The sequence below is a fragment of the Pezoporus occidentalis genome, unplaced genomic scaffold (assembly GCF_034315485.1).
Source record: "Pezoporus occidentalis ecotype Australia unplaced genomic scaffold, CSIRO_AGI_Poc_V1 ctg248, whole genome shotgun sequence".
NCBI lineage: Eukaryota > Metazoa > Chordata > Aves > Psittaciformes > Psittacidae > Pezoporus > Pezoporus occidentalis.
Window position 1 is genome coordinate 193,998 of NW_026914372.1, and position 22,978 is coordinate 216,975.

General features: G+C 41.4%; 1 protein-coding gene across 8 annotated transcripts in view; it reads left to right on the forward strand.

Annotated features, from left to right (window-relative positions):
* Window positions 1-22,978, forward strand: part of NHSL1 (NHS like 1) — a 176,832-nt gene that overhangs the window by 95,120 nt on the left and 58,734 nt on the right. The window contains exon 1 of one of the 8 annotated variants that reach the window (XM_062622801.1): window positions 13,775-13,988. The exons of the other annotated variants lie outside the window; for them this stretch is intronic. Coding sequence (XP_062478785.1) covers window positions 13,790-13,988 — 199 coding nt within the window. The 5' untranslated portion in view covers window positions 13,775-13,789. Of the gene's footprint in view, window positions 1-13,774; window positions 13,989-22,978 lie in introns of those variants that run through there. 8 annotated transcript variants of the gene reach the window in all.

Below are 22,978 nucleotides of genomic sequence, written 5' to 3' on the forward strand. Positions count from 1 at the left end.
AAGCAGGGTGCATTCACATACTATTGAAAAAAAAACCCAATCCAGTTTCTACTTAATTACTAAAGAGATTTTAGTGTTTAAGACTGCTTAAAGTCTGTTTAGAGGAGGCAGCATACATAAAAGCAAAGTGAATTTCCAAAGCCAGCATGGTGCCTAGGTGGCTGAGCTGTGGCTATGCCTGCACTGCCTACCCCACATGTGTCCTGGCTCTGTTTGCAGCAGAGGGGCCGAATGGAAACCTCAGATAGTACTTCTGCCATGCTGGAGGGGAGAGTGGCATACCCCAGCTCTTGTTTTTTTTTTATTCAGGTTGCCCGTAAATATATTTGTTCACCACGTTGTGTAAGCATGTGTGTAAGCACTCCTTGAGGCTGTTTGGATACCACCAAATGGCACAGGCACAGAACCTGCAGAATGAATACCTATTGTTTGCTGTGGTTTTATTTTGCTTTTTTTTTGGTCATAGAAGAGGGTGTGGGTGCCTGTTTTTTCCGTTAAATTTTTAAGAAGGCCAATGGCAGTGGGTGAAACAGGGTGAGCATAGTCAGGCATTAGATAAAAATCTCTTCCAGAAGGTATGCCAGCCTTTCCCAGGGCACATGGGGCTTTTACCCTTAAGTGGTATGGTGCCAAGGCAAGTCATATAGATTCAGCCATGAACTGAGTATTAAAACTCTTCTTCAGTAAATCTTTAGCTGAAGAGCAGAAATGTGAAGGTCAGGATAGGCTTCTGCATGTGCCTAGCTTTCAGTACTTGAATTCAGCTTATGCTTTTCAAACACACAGCAGTATAAATACACACAGACAAAAATACTTGATGCTTGTAGTCCCATTAGTTTACTCTGGTGATGTTCAGTCTTTAAGACTATGAAAATTGACTTGTCTACTGTCACAACTGTATAATTAATAACACAGCTTTTCCTTAGACACTATTTTTACTTTCACATGAACATTTAGGGCAAACTCTGCCTTCTGCTCCACATCTAGTTCTTTACTGCAGGCTGCAACAGGAGCCATTTGCGCAATTTACACAGCACTGCAATCCGGAAGAGGACCTGCTGCTAAATGAATCTTAGGTAGAAAGATCATCTGCTGTTTTCCTTGACCTGCTAATGTTTGCTTTTAAACAATATCTGTTAACCCCTCCATCATCTGTAGGGCTGTGAGTACAGTGCAGATGGTCAAAGCAGTGCTCAAGGGCAGCGAATTTCTGCCAAATCGCAGCAAGAAGCCAACACTTAATTTTAAACAGTAAAAGTGTGCAGGCTAGACAGTATTAAAACAGATATAAAAAGTATCATGCACAGCTGATTGGATTCATAAGCATTGAAAGAATTTAATGTTGGAGTGATCTTTAAGCCAGCATGCACATACTCGGAACCTATAAATACCTTCATACATTTTTCAGTGGTTTAAGTACAGTAATGATTTCACATTGTTTAAGCACTGCATTACCAGATTGTATCGTCTATGCTTGTCACTCTCATACGTTGGCTTTGTTTTTCCCGCGTAACAGCATTTGCGCAGAAGGCTGCTGTTGCTTCTGGGGAAATGCCATAAACCTTTGTCAAATGGGAGACCACTTTCCTGTGAAAGCACACTGCCTGGTATTCAGAGATGGAAATTTTATTAATTCTTTTATTCAGAGTCCTGTCACAGCTGTGAACTTGCCTGTGGTTAATGGCTGGCAAAACAGTCTATAATTACCGCAGGCATCTTTTTTAATACTATCCCAGCGTTGTCTGACTTCCAGTCCTCTAGAGCATCCCACGTTTTCTAGCTATATTTAAAAAAAATTCAGAAAATGTTTTTGGTATTTGAAGCTCTTCTGTAACTTATCTGGACTTTCAGGCTTTAAAATATTTTAAACTTAATTGCTGGTTTTATGCAGAGCGATTACAAAGTGTGGCTTAATTTAGTCTAGATGGTAGCATGGGAGGTAAATACCACAAGGAGAGAGGAAACCTATAGAGGTCCAAGGAGAGTATTGGCACAAGATGAATGGTTATGGGCATGTCCTGAATTAACTGAAGTCGGACATGAAAAGGTCCCAGACCGTCTGAGGAGGGAAGTTGTGGAACAGACTTCCAAACAGGATAATGTGGACAAAGAAGTGTTTTTAAGATGGTTCTTGATAAGTTTGGGGACAGTTTAAGTCAGAATTTTTGGAGCTGGTAAGGGAAGTTTGTGACAGAGGGACACTGGGCTACGTGGAGGCTTGGGGACAGGATTGCATTTGTACTGTGCATATGTTGTAGTCACCCCATGTTTAAGTGCTTCTGTTGGTCCTCGAGTGAAGACCAGGAAGAATTACCCTTTAAATACGTAATTTTAGCTTCTGAAGTTTCTCTTCATTCTGTTCTGCTTCACCGGATGGAGGCTGGCCACAGGGAGAGGCAGGACTGGGAGCCAAGTGTGCTGTGTGTCCTTGCAGCATCCAGCTGGCTTGCAGGTGTACCCTGCTCACCCCATCCTTCCCTTTAGACTGAGCAACAGGTACTACTGAGGTGGGAGTCTCTCCAGAAGCTCAGAGTGGTTGGGATTGCTGGGCTTTTCCTGTCCTCTTCTAGTGCTGCTCTCTCCTTACAAGTTTTATCTGTCAGATTTCCTGCTGTCACAGGGGTGCAGACCTTGCTGACACCCTTCAAATTGATCTTGCTCTTTTCCTGTGATGCGCTTTAGTTGCACACGTAGTGAGATGCTGTTGTGTATATGTCAGCTGCTTGCTATAAGGTCTTTGGCCAGTGAATCCTTCTAATCCAGAGACCTGTTGGAAATTTTCTCTTTGCAGCACAGCATCCTGGCCCTTTTTCATTGCTGATTTTAAATCCATCCATTTTAATTTAAGCCCATCAATAGCTGCTGAAACAAAGACAAACCAAGAATTTTAGCTATAATCTATAGGGATGTGGCAAGGACTAATATTTCTGGTGCTGAAGCAAAGGCATCTTCAGCAATGGCAGATTCAGCTTTTAAGAAGGGGAATGTGCTTTCTGTCTGTACCTCAGTCGTAAAGTCTTGGATTATTTTTTATTTCCCCCCTCCCCCTTCATAATTAAGATCCTTTTGTGGTTTTTCCTCTTTTCATGATTATGATCAACCAGTTGGACGCTCTTGCCTGAAGGCTTAATTTGCAGGGAGGTTTGTGTTAAATAGGAGGAAAGCTTTCCACCATCTGAATGCACAAATGCACCCTTCTTTAGTCGGTCAGGTTTACTTTTTGTTGTCCCAGTTTCATACCTCAGATGAATTCAAGATTACATTGAGGTTTTCGTAGTTGCTGGCAACCAGGAGCCATCATTTGTGCAGCACCCTGTGGATAGATGCCCTTCCCCACGCAAACCATGCCAGAAAATCACAGATGGTGGGAACACTGAGTCCTCCTCGAGGAATAAGGATGCAAGGTTTGGTGTTAAACTTCCTTCCTTACAGGCAGTGTTGGACTAAAGTGGGTGTCAAATTAGGAGAAGGAATATGTGTTAGTATCTTAATTAGAATTAAAGAAATAAAATACATTCTTTCTCCTGCCTGTTATATAGCTATGTTTTTGAGAAATTTATGATGAGTAAAGTCATTTTTATTCACCTTTTTGGAAATGTGAACTAAAAAGGGTAAATGGAAGCCATCAAGTTGTCTCTGTTTCTTTGTTACCTTCTGAAGGTTTTAGAAGAACATTTTCCCCTGACATGGAGTACTCAGCTCTCTTCTCTTCTGAAGCTGTGGCAAGACTTGAGATGGGAACACCCCTCCTTGGTAGGAGTGAGGCCAAGAATGTATTTAAGAATAGAAAAAATGAAAAGCTATTTTTCCTGCCTAATGGCTAATTGGCAGGCAATTCTTGATTCTTTTCAAAGCCTTATTTTTCATTGTGTCCATATGTATCGATATGAATCAGTGCATGCTCTGGAGCAGCATGCCTAACAAGGGCAGTGCCCCTGCCTAGGAGCTGTTCCAGAGGACTGCTGTGGTGAGAGATGTCCCACCCTGTTGGATCAAACAGTTTGTACTTCCACCCTGATGATCTTTCAAGGGTTTCTCATCTTGTTCACCTGTGCAGCAGTTGCTCGGATTACTTTCTAAAGGATCATTTTCAAATCACTTAAAAATGATTTTACTTTTCTGCTACAATTTTCATGTCTGTTCTTGAATTGTCATCCTGATTTGTGTGGCTTTACTGGTATTTTTCTGTAAAAAAGCGTAGTGCAGAATACACATAGAGGCTGAGTGACTCTTTTTAAGAACAAAAGTTTGTAATGATCTGTTCAGGTTCAAATTTATCTTGATCCGGTAGCCTGAGAAGGATGTAATTTGTCAAAATACAGAATTTCAGAATAAGTAATTCTGAAATTAACAGAAGCATGGATTTGAAGAATTACATAAATTTTCCATGTCCTGGTTTATGACTTTAATATGAGCCTTATTATAACCAAGGCATTTTGCATTGCTCAGTCAGGGTAGTTGCAGAGTAGATCCTTTTCTAGCACCATGTCAGTGTGTAAGGAGGATAATCATAAAGGACATTTGTTTTCAAGATTAGTGCTTGAAAATTCAGGATAAATGTTATTTTTTTAATTCTAATGAGCAGACTGAAAATGAAGCCCAGAGATAACTGGATCTATATGTGTGCTTACTGTGGCACATACAGATGTCTGCTCTTTCCAGTTGACTTTGTGAAGCTCATTTGACGTGTATTTTTTACAGAGCAGTAATTACAGGTACCAAGAAGGAAGAGTTGGAAAATCAGATACTGTAAGGACATTTGACTTCAGTAACTTCATATTCTGCATGAAAAAGCAGTCCAGAAAGTTTGTTGTTAAAGATACAAAAAGGACAAGTCAATATAAATTTTCTGTTAAAATCGAGACTATATAATTGATATTAAAAAGTTTGCACATCATATAGATACATTATTGATCAAGGACTCAAGAAGAACATTCTTCCTAGGGTGTAAATTTGTTGTGGATTGGTATGTTACTACAGTAACTGCAGTACAAAGTGGGTCTGCATTTTTGTCATTACTCTTTTTAATGGAATTTGGTGAATTCGTCTGCTGTGATCTCTAAATCCAAGTTTACTCTTTTTAAAAGGCCTTTATGTGACCTGTTGGAAAGTAGGTGGCTGTATTTAGCTGCAATTCCTAAGAAGCTAGTGCTAACTAGGTTATCTTGGATAAATACAATTTTCAAGTAAATGTGACACTTCAGATTACAAATTTTGAACCATTCCAGGTTAATGTGATGATTTTGTTATAAAGTATTGCTTTAGTTCTTTTAACGTAGTTCTCTTTGCTGAGGTATAGCCTTTCCTTAGGCTGCTGACAAAAGTGTGTGACAAAGTTCCTTTTTCATTGCTTGTGCATTTAAAAATAATAAAATTACCTTATTGTAAGCACACAACAATGATTAAGAGAAGCTGTGTCTACACCAAGAAGTAGCATGACAGGGAGGAGACAGGATCTGTCGTGTGTGGTTCTTGCGCCTGCGGTGCAAACCAGTGGCATGGATGTGGAGGTGGCCAGGGTCATGCCAAAAGGAGCGCCCCAGAGCTGAATTAATGTGTGGCTGAAATTTGTGCTGATATGCAGGAAGACCCTTTCAGGCTGCAAAGTGAAAAATATGACCATTGAATTTCTTGTTTTTGTGACAATAGCTTTGGTATTCTTCTCTTTCATTGACTTTTAATGTTGTTTTAATATTGTTGCATTATATTGTCATAGATTTTTATCTAATGTATTAAGTGCTGCTCTGTGGTCTGAAAAAGAGTAAACAAATGCATGCCTCTGCCCTGACTGATGCTCTTCAATGTTGAATGTTGTGCTTACAGAGTGGAAAGTCTTGACCTTGTGGGGGTGGGTATTACCTTGTGGTTTCTGTCTAAAATGGGTGAGCACAGATAAGGTCATCTTTTGATCTGTCGAGACTTTTTTACTATTCAGTGAAGCAGCACTCTGTTAGTAAAACTGAGTTTCACTTTTTTCTGCCATAGAATCAAAGACTCCTTCAGGTTGGAAAAGACCTTTAAGATCATAAAGGCCAGCCGTTAACCCAGCACTGCCAATTCCACCACTAAATCCTGTCCCTAAGCACCACATTTACACATCTTTTAAATACCTCCAGGCATGGTGACTCAGCCACTTCTCTGGAAAGCCCGTTCCAGTGCTTGACAACCCTTTCAGTAAAGAAATTTTTCCTAATATCCAATCTAAACCTCCCCAGTGCAACTTGAGGCAATTTTCTCTTGTCCTATTGTTTGTTACTTGGGAAAAGACATCAACACCCACCTCGCTCCATCCTCCTTCCAGGTAGCTGCAGAGAGCAGTAAGGTCTCGCCTCAGCCTCCTTTTCTCTAGACTAAACACCACCTCAGCGCACTTGTGAGCTTCTCCTCATCACACTTGTATTCCAGAGCTTTCACCAGCTTTGTTGCCCTTCTCTGGACCTGCTCCAGCAACTTAGTATCTCTCTTGTAGTGAGAGGCCCAGAACTGAGCACAGTATTTGAGGTGCAGCCTCAGCAGTGCCCAGTACAGGGGAATGATCACTTCCCTAGTCCTGCTGGCCATGCTACTGCTGATACAGGCCAGGATGCTGTTGGCCTTCTTGGCCACTTGATCACAAGCTGGCTCTTATTCAAGCTTCATCAATCAGCGTCCCCAGGTCTTTTTCCAGAGCAGCTTTCCAGCCTGTGGCATTGCAGTAGGTTGTTGTGGCCCAAGTGCAGGACCTGTCACTTTGCCGTGTTGAACCTCATACAGTTGGCATCAGCCCATGGATCCAGTCTGTTAAGATCCCTCTGTAGAGCCTTCCTACTCTAAAGCAGGTCAACATTTTAGAAGTATCCACTAAAAATAATGAACACTCTTGATACAGATTTGAATTCTTTTAATCGTTTTTGTCAATTTAATCTTGAAGGAGCTCCTTGCCCTCCATTCTACACTTGGCTGAAGCAGGCCTTCCTGGAAATGTGTGTGTCCAGGGGGTGGCACTGGTTTTGACAGCAGTAAGGGTGTCCATGAACAGAAGGCAGCCTCAGCAAAGCTTCTTCTCCAGAGGGCGGAGGGCTAGGGTGCTGTAGCCTTCTGACTGAAGGCTCCTTTTTATGGTGGCTTTTGTGAAGTGGTGTAAGTTGCTTTGGTTTTTGCACTGAAAAATCTCTCTGCGTGTGGACTTTTCCGAGGAGTTGTGTGGGTAGCAGGGAGGTCGCTACTGCTCTGTGTATAGGAAGGGTGCTTCCCTCTTGGGGCTTTTAAATCCATTAAAGGAATTGTGAGAGAAAATAAGAGCAGAGAGATGACTTCTTTCTCTTCCTGTTACCATGGTAATGAGTTTAATGAGCAGACCTGAACTGGGTAATCCTACCCAATTCTGTCTGAATTGCTATTTAATGAGTTACAAAATAAGCTGGTAGTGATGTGACTCTCTTGTTCACAGAGTGGGTGGGTGTACCAGTGTTAGCACTGCCATCCACTGCAGCTCCAGAATGGAAGCCGCCTTCTCCCCTGGCTGTTGACAGCACCATCTTTTGCTCCATGTTTTCAGAAGATCAACAGATACGTGGGACCTAACCTGTGGAGTAAAGCAGCAAGAATAGCTTCTGTTCAATCACAAGCAGTAATATCTAATTGTTTCCCTCTTGCTAATGGCTCTGTCTTATGTCCCAAATGTGCATTACCCCTTCCTAAAGGTGGTATAGTTCAAAGAATGAACCAACCAAAATACTTTATCTTTTGTATGCAAAGAGAGCTAAAACAGAAAAGCATAGAAAGGCTTTTCTGAGCTACCTGCAGCTTGTACAGCTGGCTTTATTTGCTTTCTTCGTTTAAATATTGCAAAGCAGTGATCAAGAATTAATATCAAACATATGACATTGCTTGTTGCTCTTAAGAAAGCTTTCTAATTGAAAGTAAAGTAGACTAATTGGAACACAAAAGTCTATTTTTAAGTGCCCAGAGACTGCCAATAAGGTAATGCAAAGTGTGCTTTTCTCTTCTAGTGTCTTACATGTGTGCTGTGTATTAAAATGCTTATTGGATTAAAAGTAGTTACAGAGGGCTATTAGGTAACAGAAAAGGAAGAATTAAATTAAGATATAAAAGAGAGGGTAATGTGAGTGCATTCAGAATTAATGTGGCGGGGAGATAACAGGGAAGCTGTTCCAGGTAGTAAGAAAAGACTCTGCCCCACTATCTGCACGGGGGATTTGTGCATGAAGAGACAAAAAAATGCTGTTGTTGGAAAGATACCATAAATACCAAAAATCTGCATGGTTTTAATGGGAAGAGTGTTAATTCTGAGCTTACACTGAGTATGAAATCAGAGGAGCTGTTTTACTAGTCGGGCTAACTAACTAGTAGTAACTAACCTAACTGTAGTTACTGGAGAGTGCAGAAAGCAAGAAACTTATGTCAGGACTGTTTGTAAAGACTTTGTTTTTGCTTTCCACCAACCCATTGATTCCTTACTATCCTTTTAGTTTATTTTAAATTTTGTTGTTGTTGTTTCCTGTTGTGTTTTATGGGTGCCTGCTGTATCGGAATAGTTTGCAGGTTCAATGTCCCTTGCATAGAGAGGGCTGAGGTTTGCTTAAGTGTGATGCTTTGAAACTATGACTGCGTGTTTCAGTACCAGGAATTATATTAGCCAAATGCCCCAGCATTCAGAGATTTGCATACAATTTATTAGGCATGCAATTGACAGCGACACTTGCTGTAACTTTTCACAAAGCATATGAGATTGGTACTATTGCTTTTAGCTATTAGGCCAGTCAAGTTCTTTAAGCCTCACATGCCTTATTACTTATGTCCTTTAAAAAAAAAACACAACACTTTAAAGCTTGATAGATTCTATGTGATCACAAGCATATGATAAAAATACATCCATAAAAGTAGTCGGGGATAGAACTAATGCTGTAGAATGTGAAAGTGGACATGTGGAGAGAGCTTTTTGGAGCATCATGAAGCTTTGTGTGCATCCTGGCAGGGGTGCCTCCCGCTCCCCTGCCCTGGGTCTCTTTCATCTCCCCTGCGCCCTGATGTCTGTTGGTATTGTATGAGCTTGTCAAATGTTGGGCTTGCTTTGAACACCATAAAGCTGATACCTCCTGCTTGCTTCCTGTTTGAGAGATTCATATTCAGTTAAGAAATGAATAACAATACCTTGAGGTTTGTTCTCCCCTCCTCCCTCCTGCTGCCCCCTTCATTTTGAAATCCTTTAGCTTTTGTCTGTTGTATGTGTGTTTAAGAAACATGAGTTGAGACTTCAGAAGCTCTAAATTAATGCACAGGAAAGAGAAAAGGTACATCCACAGGCCAGGAGAATAGGACATCCTGTGTCTGATCTGTCGTTGCCAGCTCCTAGGGACACTGGGGTGCTCTGCCATGATGGGTATGTCCTCATTCTTGCTGTGTCGCAAGTTGTCCATCTGTAAAGGGAGGGTACTTTCTCTCCAGGTCTGTTATTTTAGGGCTTGGTTAATGTTACGTGGCTCCAACAAAAAAAAAAAAAAAAAAGTTTATATATATTTTTTCATGGTTGTTTTTTTTTTTTTTATTTTATTTTTTTATGTACAGCTTAAAACCTCCTGATAGTCAGCCAGAACCCTCAGAATACATCAGACCATCACTGCTAAAAATAGGATGGCTGTCTAATTAGGGCAAAGTTTATCCCCATGGATTTCTACAAGCTGTCTTTAATTTCCAATGTGGCTGTTGGGCTTGCATCAGAAATTACTTAATTTGATGGTTTTGTTGTGTATGGCATTCATAAATATTCCTTTATTTCACTACATTGTGGATATTACAGTTTTTCTTCTATCCAGAAGATCTTTAAATTGTACACAAGGACTGATACAGTTTCTCATGTAGCATATTCATAAGGATTCCCTTAATACCAGAGTAGGACTGACATGATGATACTTTGTGATTCCAAATCCTCTGAGTTCCCATTAGGTATATTCTGTATGGTTTTTAAACTCCTACATGTAATATGTCATCAGTATCATTGCTATTCTCAGAGCTTGGGAGGATATATGCTTGTCTAATAAAAGCTCTAATATTTTCTTTGGGATTTTTCTGTTGTTTGTTTTGGGTATTTTTAAGTTTTCTTTCTTGTAATCCCTGTGTTAGTCACAGGTTTTGGAGTCTGTCAAGCTCTTAACAATCTTTTTTCTTTAGACCAAATGTTGTTTCCAATTTAATGTAATCAGTTTTCTCCCTAATTATTCAGGCTCTCCCTAATAGAGCCTGGCTATAAAGAGTTGGTTTAGCAAAGATGAAATATGCTGATAAAGATGAATATGCATGTTTAACAGTCTGCTCAGAACACGCATGCTTGCATTACTAATAGTTCCATTTTGAAAAGGTGTGAAAAAGAATAATAAGGCAATAAAATGTTATTTTGGGGAAATCTTTATATAAGTGATAGCCCAAGGCTGAGAAAAATGAATAGCCTCACTTTTGTGTATTGAAAAAATAAAATGGTGCTATAGCTGCAGTAGAGTAAGTGAAGTTGAATCAGAAGTTCTGTGGCAAAATTTTGGGTGAGATTTTAATTCTGCCCAACTTAGAGAATTGCTCCAAATAGACATGGTATAAAATAATAGTTTCTTTTAATAGGGTATCTGGGGGAAGACTAGAAGAGGGAGAGGCAATGTACACAATGTCTTTCTCACATGAGATGGTACATCCTTGTCCTAACTCTTTATGGTTTTGCGTTTGCTAATAATTGAAACTATAACCATCACCAAATCTTACATCATTTACATTACCAAAGTCTTCCAGGCTTCAGGGAAAACCAGATTTATTCTTCAAGTAGAAGATTAATTTATGGGGACATTAATGCCTACCATATGGTAAATATACTTGTTCAACTGGATTTCAGCCTTGATCCCATTATTGTGCATCAGCCTTACTTCGTGAGCATGCATTGGAAACATGGCTAATTGAGTATGTCTGTGGTCTAGAAAAAGCGCATGGTAAATGTCATGGGGAATCCAAGCCAATATAGTATCCTGTGTCATTTTGTTGAGTGTTGGGGAACATCTGAGTCTGCTGAACATTGAATTTTGTCTGTGTCCTGTCTTCTTGCTCCTCTGTTTGCACTGTATGTTACCTATTAATATTAGTTTAATGTGTAGATCTGCGCTTAATTTTTATGTCAAGAAACATGCTTGCATTGAGATACAGACTACTCAAACATCAGCTGATATCCTTTTGAAATCTGATAACATGATTTTGAGTTATTGAAATAAAAAGCATAATAGAAATCCAGCTGTATTCTTGTATAATAAAATATACCCTTCCTGTCTGCAGGAGAAATAAATACAAGCCCCAGTGCACTCTTTTATCAATAGCTTGTTGATGCTCTGAAGTTTTATGCATCACATCTGTAAGAGTTGACTTCCTGAGACCTTGATAATCACAGTGAGTCAAAAGGGTGAGACAGCAGGCGCAGTGGCTAGACAAATGGGTTAAGGAGATGCTGTCCCATGTCCCGCTAGGGAGGCATTAATGGAGTCTCCTTATGAACTGGTTCACTGACTGCACTTCCAGAGCTTCATCCCACCCAGGAGGACTGTCTAGACATTCATTTATTCTGGCCGACGCAAGTATGTCAGCATAGTTGATGAGTGAGTTGAACTCAGCTAGTGTTAATCACAGTTTGTCTTTCTCAGAGCCTGATGAGTAAATGTACTTGGGTTTGTAAATCTGTATTTGCTTCAAGTGCTTAGTTGCCAATGTTCAGTTTATGCTGGTGAGTTTCTGTTGTATGTACAGATGAGCCAGTGGTGCTGACAGCTGTCACCCATGCTGTTGGCATATTTTTCCCATTCCATCCATAGTTTTGCAGATACTTGAAATTGTTGTTAAAAATAAAAAATTGCAGGCAGGGCTTGTTTCATCCCTATTTATTAAACTTACCTGACGTGTCATTCTAAGACCTGTTTTCATCTATTTGCAAGTTTGCTGAGATTTGACCACGTGAGATGTGTATAGAACACTGTAGAGTGAAAATCACTGCTCAGGTTGCTGTGCAAAGTAACGGGCTGTTAAACAACAGAACTCCAAATACCAAACAAGCCAGTTTCTTGCTAACTTTCTGCACTTTGCCAGCACTGTTGAGTCAGTGTTGCAGACAGTTTATGCTGGGCGGTGCTCTGTGTTTTGTGTCTTTGAATGCTGATGCCACCCTGGTGCAGTGCCTGCAGGCAGCTGGTGTGTACTCCCTCTTCCCTGACTGCGGTTGCCAATGCAGACAGCAGCAGTGCCAAGACGGCAAGAGATGCATGTGTGTGTGTCAGTGAGAAAGAGATGTGTGTCTGATCTGATGTTTTGTTGTTGTTAAACAGTGGTTTTTTTTCTGTCCAAAAGTTTATTGTAGATATAAACTAAACAGCAGATAAAGCCTTTTCTAAAATGGATAAATACTTGACACTGAATAGAGCAGCCAGTTTGATGAATAGTATGACCTGCAACCAAAGCATTTGTAAAGAAGAGTTAAGGAAGCAGAGTAAGAATTGGCCTTTGTTGTACTTTCCTTAGGGTTTCAATATCTTCCCATTTTTAAACGCAAATATTATTCCATGTGATATTTTGGACAATGTAAATTAAAAGGCAAACTTCAAAGTTGCTGAAGACACCAGTTTATGCAGGGTGCGTGTCTCTTTATGTGCTGTTTCTTGCTGTCCCAATCTGACTGTGCTGTTGCAGCCAATTCAAAAGCCCAGGAATGGCAGGCTTCCTGGATCCCAGCAAAAAAAAACAGTACAGGGGATGAGAGATTAGGGTTGACGTGGTTACCAGCACAGAACCTTGCTTAGTAGTGCAGTATTTGGGACAGGTGCCATGGACTAATGGCTTGCGGATGAGGCTGAAGAACTGAGAATACCTCAACTCTAATCCTGGCTTTTGCACTCTGTGGGCAGGTTACTAAATCCCTTTGAGACTATGTCTTCATCTTTAAATAGGAATAACAGCTACTCTAGAGGCATTGTGAGGATTTATATATTTATGCAGTACTGACTGCATGTGCTTTGTAATCAGCATAAATTCAGTTGTCTAACCTGGAGATACCTTCTTTTGGTATGATTCTGACTTTGAAAGGTAGTTTCCTTCCTAATATCCAAGTACTGAAATCACAACACCTTGCTCTTACTTTTTTGTTTGTTTGGGGTTTTTTTTTCCTCTTAGTCTGCATGTTTTTCCTGCTTTTGCATTCTGGAAGGTGGTAAATGTTCTTGTTCTTGGCAGATTCCTGCCAAGTTACAGTTCTCTGGCTGTCATGTCACAGCGATTACTGTAAGTTAGCTTTAAATAAGCTCCTTGGATATGGCCATCTGTGTATGGCCACAGTACCTGTTGTTCAGAGGGTGGTGAATAATCAGGGATAAGGCTTAAGAGAAGCAGCAGACTGGAGTGGAAGCAGGAAGAGGGAAGCCTGAAAGCTGTGGCAGGTGACTGGGTTTCCCAGCTCGCAGCCTGTATTTTCCTACTTGGGGCTGGGAGCTGGGGGCTGGTGTTAGGGCAGGGGCAGAGCATCCAGCAGCTGGAGTGAACTGCTTAACCAGATGGTTGATTTTTGTTTTCCTTCTTCCTTAAAGGGCTGACAGAATATTATTTAAACAGTTCCCTGCATAACTGAATAGCTTAGTTTGCCTAAGTGCAGAGGAGGAGAAAATCTTTTCCTTTGAAGCTTTTGAATGTGTCTGTTCAAGGGTTATGAGCAGGCCACTCCCTTCTGCTCCAAACTAGCCACTGGGGACAGCAGGGAGATCTTTGAGAGGAGCATCTCGCAATGATTGCCTATGTGCACTGCCTGCCCGCAGACCCGATGGTCGGGTGCCTCGGCAGGAGCAAGTGGCAGCCCAGCTGCAATGATGATGATGAGGAACTTATCCCGCTGTATTCCAGCAAAATGGGAAACACTCACACCAAGCTGCCTGGGCGCCTCAAGAGAAAGTTACTGAGCAAAGATGACAACTGCTTCTGGCCAAGTAAGAAAATCAGTTCTTTTTCGTTAGTTGTTTTGGTCATTTAGCATTGTGTTGTTATTGAGGAAATAAGTAAGTAAAGCAGACTTATAAACAAGGAATATTCTCCTATTTCTCTTACTCTTTTGGAGGATGAAGGCATTGGGAACAATATTCTTATGAAGAGAATGTATTTTCACCTCAGGAGAGTGTACGTAAATACTGTGTCCAGTGGGGCTGCTAAGTTGACACAGGATGACACTGTCTTTGTGCACGTGATACATCTATGTTTGAGAGGTCTTGAGCACTCTCAGTTCAATAATGCTTCTTTTCAGCAAAAATTGTTTTAGACAAGTGGAGCTGTTGACATGGCACTCTAATTGAAAGCCATAGAAACAATCAGTGGATAAAAAGGCCAGGAAATATAAGAAAAAGGTCTAACAGACTCAAAGATGCTTAATGCAGTTGCTGAGTACTTTTTAAATCTGCTTTTGAATAACCTTAGGTCTAAGGTTATTTTCCCTCTGAACATGAGAAGAAAGAATTTCTGAATTGTGATGACTCTGTCCTTTTCTTTAAATCTGTATAGTTTCAAATTTCACTGGCAAATACAGATGGGAAATAGGGAGAGAATAGGACAGACAATGGTAATGTTCAGCTTTTTTGTGTTTTTAGCCTTATTGCTTCCCTTCCCTTTTTTTTTTTTTTTCGGACCACCTAGGCAAAGGCACCCAGCTGTTTGTAATGGTTGCTCAGGAAAAGTGTATTATTTAAGGGTGATGGGGAGAAATTTCTTAAGACAAAGATTTCTTAGGTTTCTTTTCAAAAGATTTCTTTTACTTTTCCTGCAAAAGCCAGCTGTCTGGCTATCTTGCACCATGTCTTAATAGTAATAGTAATAATAATAATAATAATAAAGAATATATTTGCAACAGTATTGATTTTTTTTTTTTTTTTCCCTTGTTAGTATCACACTGATCATCTGACAATGACCAGTTATTACTAGCAATTGAAAAATCACCATCTAGCCACATGATGCTAACACTCATTAGTGAAGCCACCTGTACTTCTGTTTTCTCCATCTAGGGCTAACCAAGTTCTGGTTTACATCCCCTCCTGTAGGAGGAGTGTGATTTACCACATGGGTGTTTCAGGCCTTTTTCAAGAAAAAGCAATTTCTTAAAATGCAGGGAAAACAAAATCCATCTCATCTGGCTGAAATTTAGAGCACAGGGTCAATTCTGGCTCATTCAGAACAGAAAGTGAAAATGCTTCCTTTATGCAAAATGATAGAATCTCTGTGCTGTAGGACCTGAACAAACTCTAAAGAGGCTAGGTGCTAGGGAGTAGCTCCAGGGGTGCTCTTGGGGAGAAGGACGTGGCCCCTCTGGCCATCCGGGGAGGGTGTGTGTGTGGGGTGTACGTATTTTGTATCTCTTGCTGAGTGACAGCTTAGTTAGTTCCTATGAAGTCGTGACATCGACCTTCAGAGCTGGCTCTTGTAGTGCCCTAGGTGCTGTTGCTCTGCCAGCAGAGCTCAGGGCATTGGAAGCAGGTTCTCCAGAGTGTGGAAACGGGATTGAGGAGCATAGGTAGGGTGCTGAGAAATCCCTGCTCCCTCTCTGCAGCCAGCCTCCTTTTTCTCTTTGTGCTGAATGCAAGGAAAGGTGTCCTCCCCTCCTTTCTAAAATGCACTTCAGTTGAAATTATAAAACTTGTCAGAAGTTGAATAGGGACGGAGGGATTGGGAGCAGAACAATACTTTAAAGATTTACGTTACTACAGTATTAGAACATATGCTGATGATCCTAAGGCTTCTTTGCATTTAAAAAGTTTAGAAACTGAAACACATGGATATTTTGTTGGTAATTTTTGTATTTAAATACCTGAGTCTCTTCAAGGCACTGTCCAGTGTCTTCTTGGGTGAGAACTTAATGACCTCTCAACTAAAATGATGTAAATAGGTGTGCAAAGAAGACCCTGGGAAACAGCCTTTCTGAATGGTGTGATGTAGACTATACACGCAGTGGGAGTGTCTGCTCTCGTTGTCTAGGTGCATTCATTTTTTGTTGTTGCTGCAGCATATTCCTAATGAAGTGAGAAGAATTCTGTGTAATTCTATTTAATATTTTAAAAATTATGTGCATATTTGTAATTGTCTTGATTTACAATATGCCACTTCTACAGGCAATCGAATTGTTAGCTTTTTGTGCAGTTTCTGGTCCTTAACAGTAAACTCTCACTTCTTGCAGACCAATTTTATTGTTGACTAAGTTTATGGTGAGTTTCATGCATTGAATTTCTTTTTGAATTACAGATCATTGAAGTTTCGATATTTAATGTTGGATCCTTGAGACGGTGAATGGCAAATGTCGTTAACGTGCTTCCTGCCCTGAGTTTTCCCAGGCGGACTGCTTGTGCTTGCTTCAGTGGTGGCGTCCCACTGTTGTACATGCATGTACATGTGGGACACCAGCTCTGCCCTGCTGGCTCCCCTTCCTTTATATCATTCCCAGCATGTAGAAACAAAAGAATGGCAGGACAGGTACTGTTTCTTTCTGAGATAGGGTGGCTGTGTTGCTTTTAAACTCTGTTAATGTTTATTTTAAGGAACAAAAGTGTTTAAGAGTGGAAGTGCTTTCTGGGACCAGGTCAAGTGATAACTGTGGAGCACAGCAGGGGATTATTGGCTGAGCTTTATCTCTGTTGATAAAGGCCTCCCTCTGGGGTCCTTATCGAGCGTCATGAGAACTGTGCTTGGAGAGGTTTCACAGTGCTGAGGTACTCCATAGAAAATGCCCCCAAGTAGTGTTAGGGTTGTTTGAAAACATAATACAGTCAAATTATTGAACTTCCTCATGGGTTGGGGGAGTATCTTGATGGTCTGCAGCAGTAGTTCCTGGTGCCCCTGCTCATCCTACATCATCTCTGCTGCAAAATACTCAAGTGTGAAAATATCTGTGGTGTGAGGTAGCAGCTGTGAGGATCAAGTGACCATGTTAGAGTTTGGGGTTTTTCAGGCTGCAGCAATTGTTCTGATAAAACTGTCAAATTAGTGATACTGTGAAGTGGAGGCTCTGCATTACCAGCTAAGCCTTGTTTCAGCATCCATGATGCTGTTTCTCTGCCATTCTTTGCTGCCAGATTGACTGTAAGTAGACAACATAGGACTGAAGTTAGGTGGAGTGCAGCAGTGAATCCTTTAACAGCCTACCTGACTGCCAGAGAAACGGTGTTACAGTGGTGGAGGGACTATCACCACCATGTGTTCATTCATGATTTCAGACAAATTCCAGTGGTGTTGAGTACTCAGTACTTGGTTTTCCTGCAGCAAAGTTAAGCTGAGATCTTCCACTGACCAGGTTTGGCAGAAATGTGAAGGGTTTGGTTTGGTTTAAATGCCTCTTGTATTGGAATCTAAGGTTGTTGGCATGACTGGTTGGTTGGCATGTTGGTTAATGCCATGGGAGGCTGTCACCTCCTGGTCAGAGCATCGCCTGCCTCTTGTGGTTCCCAGTGACGCTTCGTATTTTATGAAATTCATGAAGTTTGAATTTGTGGTAAGCTGTTGCTAACCTGGGTAAATTGTGGCATCTGCTGATTTTTTGTGACAATAAGGTGTTGGTAAGGATTTTGGAGGTTTTTGGTTTCTTCTGTAGGCACGGGAGCGAGCCAATGGCAATATCAGATTACTTCTAATGTTTGTTAAACAGTAGCTTCAGGTAGTGGGATTTTTTTTCTCAGTGTTTTGTTGCATGCTAGCTCATGAGAGAATGCTGTCTTCTTTTCCATTCATTGCTCTTTCTAAGGACAACAGCTCTGTCTTATCTGTGGAGACATTTCTGCATGATATGTGTTTTGTGAAAAACAATATTTGAAAGAATAACAATTAAATCTATTTATAAATGAATAGTATGTTTTGAACCAAGTTGGGTATTTTATTGTTCATTATTTGCTATGATTTTTTTTCACATTTCTCTTCCTATAGTGATGTGATTTCAATTTCCCAGTTAAAGGATATTATGTTTTTTTAAAAAAAAAAAGCAAGAATCATTGCAACTTGGAGGGATTCATCTTTTGCCTTGTCATTCACCAGTGCAAAACAAAGACTGAATTGCTTTCCATCTCTGCAGATACCAGGCCGTGCAGAGCACTGAGCCAGCCTTTGTGGCCTTTTGTGACCTAAGTGACAGAAGTATTCAGTCTGTGGTGGTGAATGGCTGGGATGGCTACTTACATAGAGCATCATGCAAGTGACTGACCATCCTCATTCCCAGCTTTATCTGCTGCATCCCACTCTTACCACAACAGATGACATATTGGATTGCATCAGATAAAGCGGGGAACTGGTTTGTTTTGAAAAGTAACTTGAATACAAGGTTTACTGCATGTCTGGGGGAAAAAAAAGAAAAAGGATCTTTTTTTTTTCCCCTTTTCTCTTGGTTTTCTTCACAAAGGCTTGTCTGATGGCTGAGTTTTCTTGGAATTTTTGTTAATTGGTCAAAGCAAGCCACCAAAATGCTGCAAAGCAGGGAAACTTGTCTATTTCTACAAAATTATTTCAGGTCCTGGATAAATAGAAACTCTTCTGGTATGCATTTCTGTATGAATCTTGCATTTTGGCTCATTTTGCTGCATGTTCTCCATGTGTGCCATCGAGAACAAGCCTCTCTGCCAGGATGTTTCTAGCCAAGCTATGGAGGTCCAGCTCTTGATCTCCTCTGCAGTTGCCAGACGGCTTTTAATCCCTTTTGAGAGTCAGATGTGAGAGTGTTGTGGGTGAAGGGAGGGATGAAGAATTTGGGATATGCTGGATAAAAAGAGGTTAAAGCTGGGGTGTTGTAAAACTCTTAATAAGTGAATTGTTAACACATGAAGTATGAAGGCCTTACTGTGTTGCCTGGCCAAAAGACAACGCTTTGCTAGCCTGGCTGCCCACTAGTGCGTGTGAACTTGTGCTCACCATTACAAGGAGGTGCTGGTGGTGGGTGTTTCACACCTTCTTCCCTGTGTGTGAGCAGATGAGAAGCTGTGTGTGGCACTCAGGACCACAAGGGAGGTTTTGGAACAGAGCTCATTAATGTCGTTGCAGTGCATCTGGAGGAGTCTGAAAAAATTGAGAGTCGAGAGGTATGTTTTGTGTTTTCAGCAGTTGGAGCAGAGAACGGCTGCTGTAATTAAAGAGGTGGAGCAATGTAAGTGCAAATCCACATGCAAAACGGGTGAAATTGGAAAGCCTGCAGTTGAAGCTGGTGGTTAATGTTAGACTGACTAGGCTCTTAAGTGCTTAATTTGATTGAAAATCCTGGGGTTTATGGATGGTAGGTACAGTATGTTTGCAGTTCTTACTGGGAGTTGCATTATCTAGTGCAGTGAAGTCAAGAAATGGTTTTGAGTGCTCTAAGAAGATCAGATTAAAGCTGAAATGCAGTGAGGAGAATGTGAAACTCCACAGAAAAGGCACAGACATTTTAAGGGATGCCTCTGTCAGCCTGGCTAATGGAGTCTCACTCATAATCAGAAACAGATTGCGGCAGCATTATCAAAATCTATTTTACTATTCCATGTTTCTTACTGTGTCCCACCCTCCCCCAGGCCAACACTTTGAGATGAAGTGATAAAAGGTAACCAGGTTTTATAGCTACAGTGCATTTTCTTGTGCTGGAAGAGTAGAGAAGCAAATTGTGTGGTTAACAAGGCAGATATTCACATCATCCCTTCTGGAGCCCATTTTCTAGGACTCTGGAAATAGGTGACTTCCACCCATCTCCTGTGTGCCTGTGCATGCTTGGTTATGGTAGTAGAGGGTTTCTGTGGCATTTGGCACGTTTGCAGAGCTCTGCAGCAGAAATCCTCCTGGTGAGTTGCCTTTCCTTGTTAACTGCTACTAAATGTGAAAGTCTTCAAAGGCTTCCTTGCCACTCCCTTATTTTTCCTGTGCCGACTGCTCCCTCCACAGTGTCCTTTCCCATGTTTTTTTCTCACACTATTGGGTAGTCAGAAACTTCATTAGTGACCCTTTGGAAAGGTGTAACAGGTTGCCTTGCCAGTACTTTGGTTATCCAGGTACCATGTTTGATGCTTCATGTGAGTGCAGACCAAATCTGAATGTAGGTATCCTGCAGGGCTGCTCTTGCAGAGCCCATGGTGGTAATGCAATGATTAAAATAGTATATTGCCATTTACATGGCTGGTACACTGACCTCTATGTTGTGCTCAGAGGGAGCTGTATGGGCTGTGTAGCGTACCACCAGTGAAGGACAGTTGGAAAAGGACATACAGCCTCCACAGGGGACATGGGCTTCTGCTGGGGGACCCTGCACAGGCAAAGGGGTCTGGCTTCTGGATGGCAGCTCCTCTGGTGAGACCTGAGGGGACCAGGCTGGCAGAGCATCATTGTCATCTGTCCCAGCGCCTCTTCCCGCTGGGGGATCTGGGCTGAGTAAGTTTTCTGGTGCTTGAAGCTTGTGCCGTGGTCTCTGCCGCACTGCTGTGCCAAGGTGTGGGGTTTTTGCTCCTGTTCTCAGCTCTCAGAGCCCATGGCTGTACCTGATACTGCTTTTCCTCCTTGTGGCTCCTGCATAGGCCAAAATAATAACTTTTAAAGGAAATGGTATTAATAATTCTGGTAGATGACAACAAATTTTTAGTCCTTAGTTGTGTTCCTGCCCTAATACAATGACAAATCATTGAAAAATACGTGTGCTACTTGATCCTTAAGATATTCAAGCCTCTGCTTCTACACAGCAACAAATCAACTCTGCTTTTGTCCCATATCCAGAGCCACTTGCTTCATACTCTATGGGCTGTGATACTGTAAGTAAAAATGCACTCGTTCTCTGAAATACATCCCTTCTCAACTCTCAGCTGGCTTGAGCAAATTGCCTTGGAGGTAAAGCAAACTTGCTGGCATTGAAGCTGGCAGGATGTAAGTCTGGTTTATTGATACCTTGTAGTGTTAATAAAAAAAAAATGTTTAAAATAATCCCAAATGCCAATAGCCTTAGTGACATTTAAGCATGAGTGATGCTGTCATTTCATCCACAAACAAAAGCAGTACATCTTAATTTGTCTAATTATGCTCTAACATGCAGACCAGCTGCTGCTGTGAACAAAAGCAGTTGATCGCACCATTTTATTAATTGCATATTAATTGCCACATTCATGTTAACCATATGGGGGAGAGTGGAGTGGAGTGAAGGCTACTTAGTAGTGGAAAAGAGAAAATGAACTGGCAGCATGGTAACTTCAGAGGACAAATCTCAGAATGATAGGGTGCCTGGAACTTGCCGATGACATCCCATTTGGAAGAAATCTGTATTTTTCTTTACCGAAGCTGAATAAATTATTGCACTTAAAAGTGAGAGGGATTTGAGTATAAATGATTGTGCCTTGCATGGTGACAGCGTATTTGTGAAAGTACTGCTGTGCATGTTGGTGCTGAATTTGGTAATCTGCAGGAGGCAGCCTTGCTGGCATGTGGCTGTCTGCCTTTGTCTGCCTGCTGTGCGGATGGATGCGCCCGCACTGCCTGGAATCGGTTTTCACGGAAGCAAGGCTGCAAGAGCCAAAAGGAGTACAACACTTTCTGATTTTTAGACTTCACACCATTTTGCTGCAAGTATGTAGTCTTCTTAGATAACAGTGGTAAGTCTTGAGCAGAACCAGGCTTCTTAGAGTGAAAAAGAAACCCCTCAACACAGGTGGGTTAGCTGGTGTAAAATACAGCAAAAAACAAACAAGTAGTGGACCAACTGCTGCATGTATCTGACATCAGATTACCTTGTAGGATGTTGAATGATGCTCTTCCTGAAAGGAAGACTTAAAAAAGCTACTCTCAGCTTCTTTTCTGTTTTTGTTTTTTGTGCTGTGTGAAGGCAGCAGCCACTCTTGGCAGATTTGTGGCCATTCTTTCAGGCGGCAGGCTGGGAGTACCCTGGGAGTACACATACAGTGACTTCTCTCCTGTCACCCCAGACTGACATTATCACGGTCTGCAGAGCAGCTCCTTTGGTGGGGCTGAGAGGTGGCTGTCTCCTGCCTTCAGGCACCCACAGCAGGGACAAATAGTATGATATGTGCAAAGGAAGCCTACTAAAACAAGACAGGAGAACCACCCGAGGTCCACCCTGAGTTTATGTGCTCTCTCCTCCCCTTCATACCTCTTTAGGAAGGTGAGCAAAGCTCCATGCTGGAATTTTTGAGCCAGTGAAGGGGTAGCGGGTTTGGTAGGAGGAAGACCCAAGCACAGCTCATCGCTTTCTTAGAAATTAATGCCAGACCAAATTGACTATGTCCAGTTATGTGAAAGGAAGCACAGGACTGGACCTGGAATATGCAGTGATATAGAGAACTCAGTCTTGGTTGATTAAATCTGCCTGCTTGGGTTTTCTAAAGTGAGAATTTCAACATTAAAGGCTTAGTCCCACCTCACTGCCAACAGATGGCATTTTGCTTGCATTTCCTAAACATCTCTGAGAAGCTGGGATTGGGAGAGATTGGTTATTAAAAAAAAAGGGGGGGGGGGAACAGGACACAGCCTTTGTTTTAATTAACACATTGTTCCAAAAACCACTCCCTAGAAACATTTTACAAACAATATTGGAAAGCACAAAAGGAGACACAAGGACTGCATTAATAAATAATCAGTAAGTAGATTGGATCTCATCTATTCTAAGGATATGTGCTGCAAGACAAACAATAATTCTTATGCCTAAGCAGAAATTGGGGCAGAGGGGTTGTTTTCTTGGGGTTTCTTAATCAGAAAAATGTTTTAAGTGGCTCATCACAATTATATCTCAATTGGTTCTGTAAATCTGGATCTGCAGTGGGATCTGGATTAGAGGGATGATGCATGATTGGAAAGACACAGCTTGAATTTCAGACTGCAGGCGATGCCTGTCATTACAGTAGTTACAGAAACAGCTCCTGACTTGTGAACTGACCAGTTTTGACTTGGAGTCTTTGGAAGAGAATAAATGCGAAACTCTATGATGCCACATCTCCAGTCACAG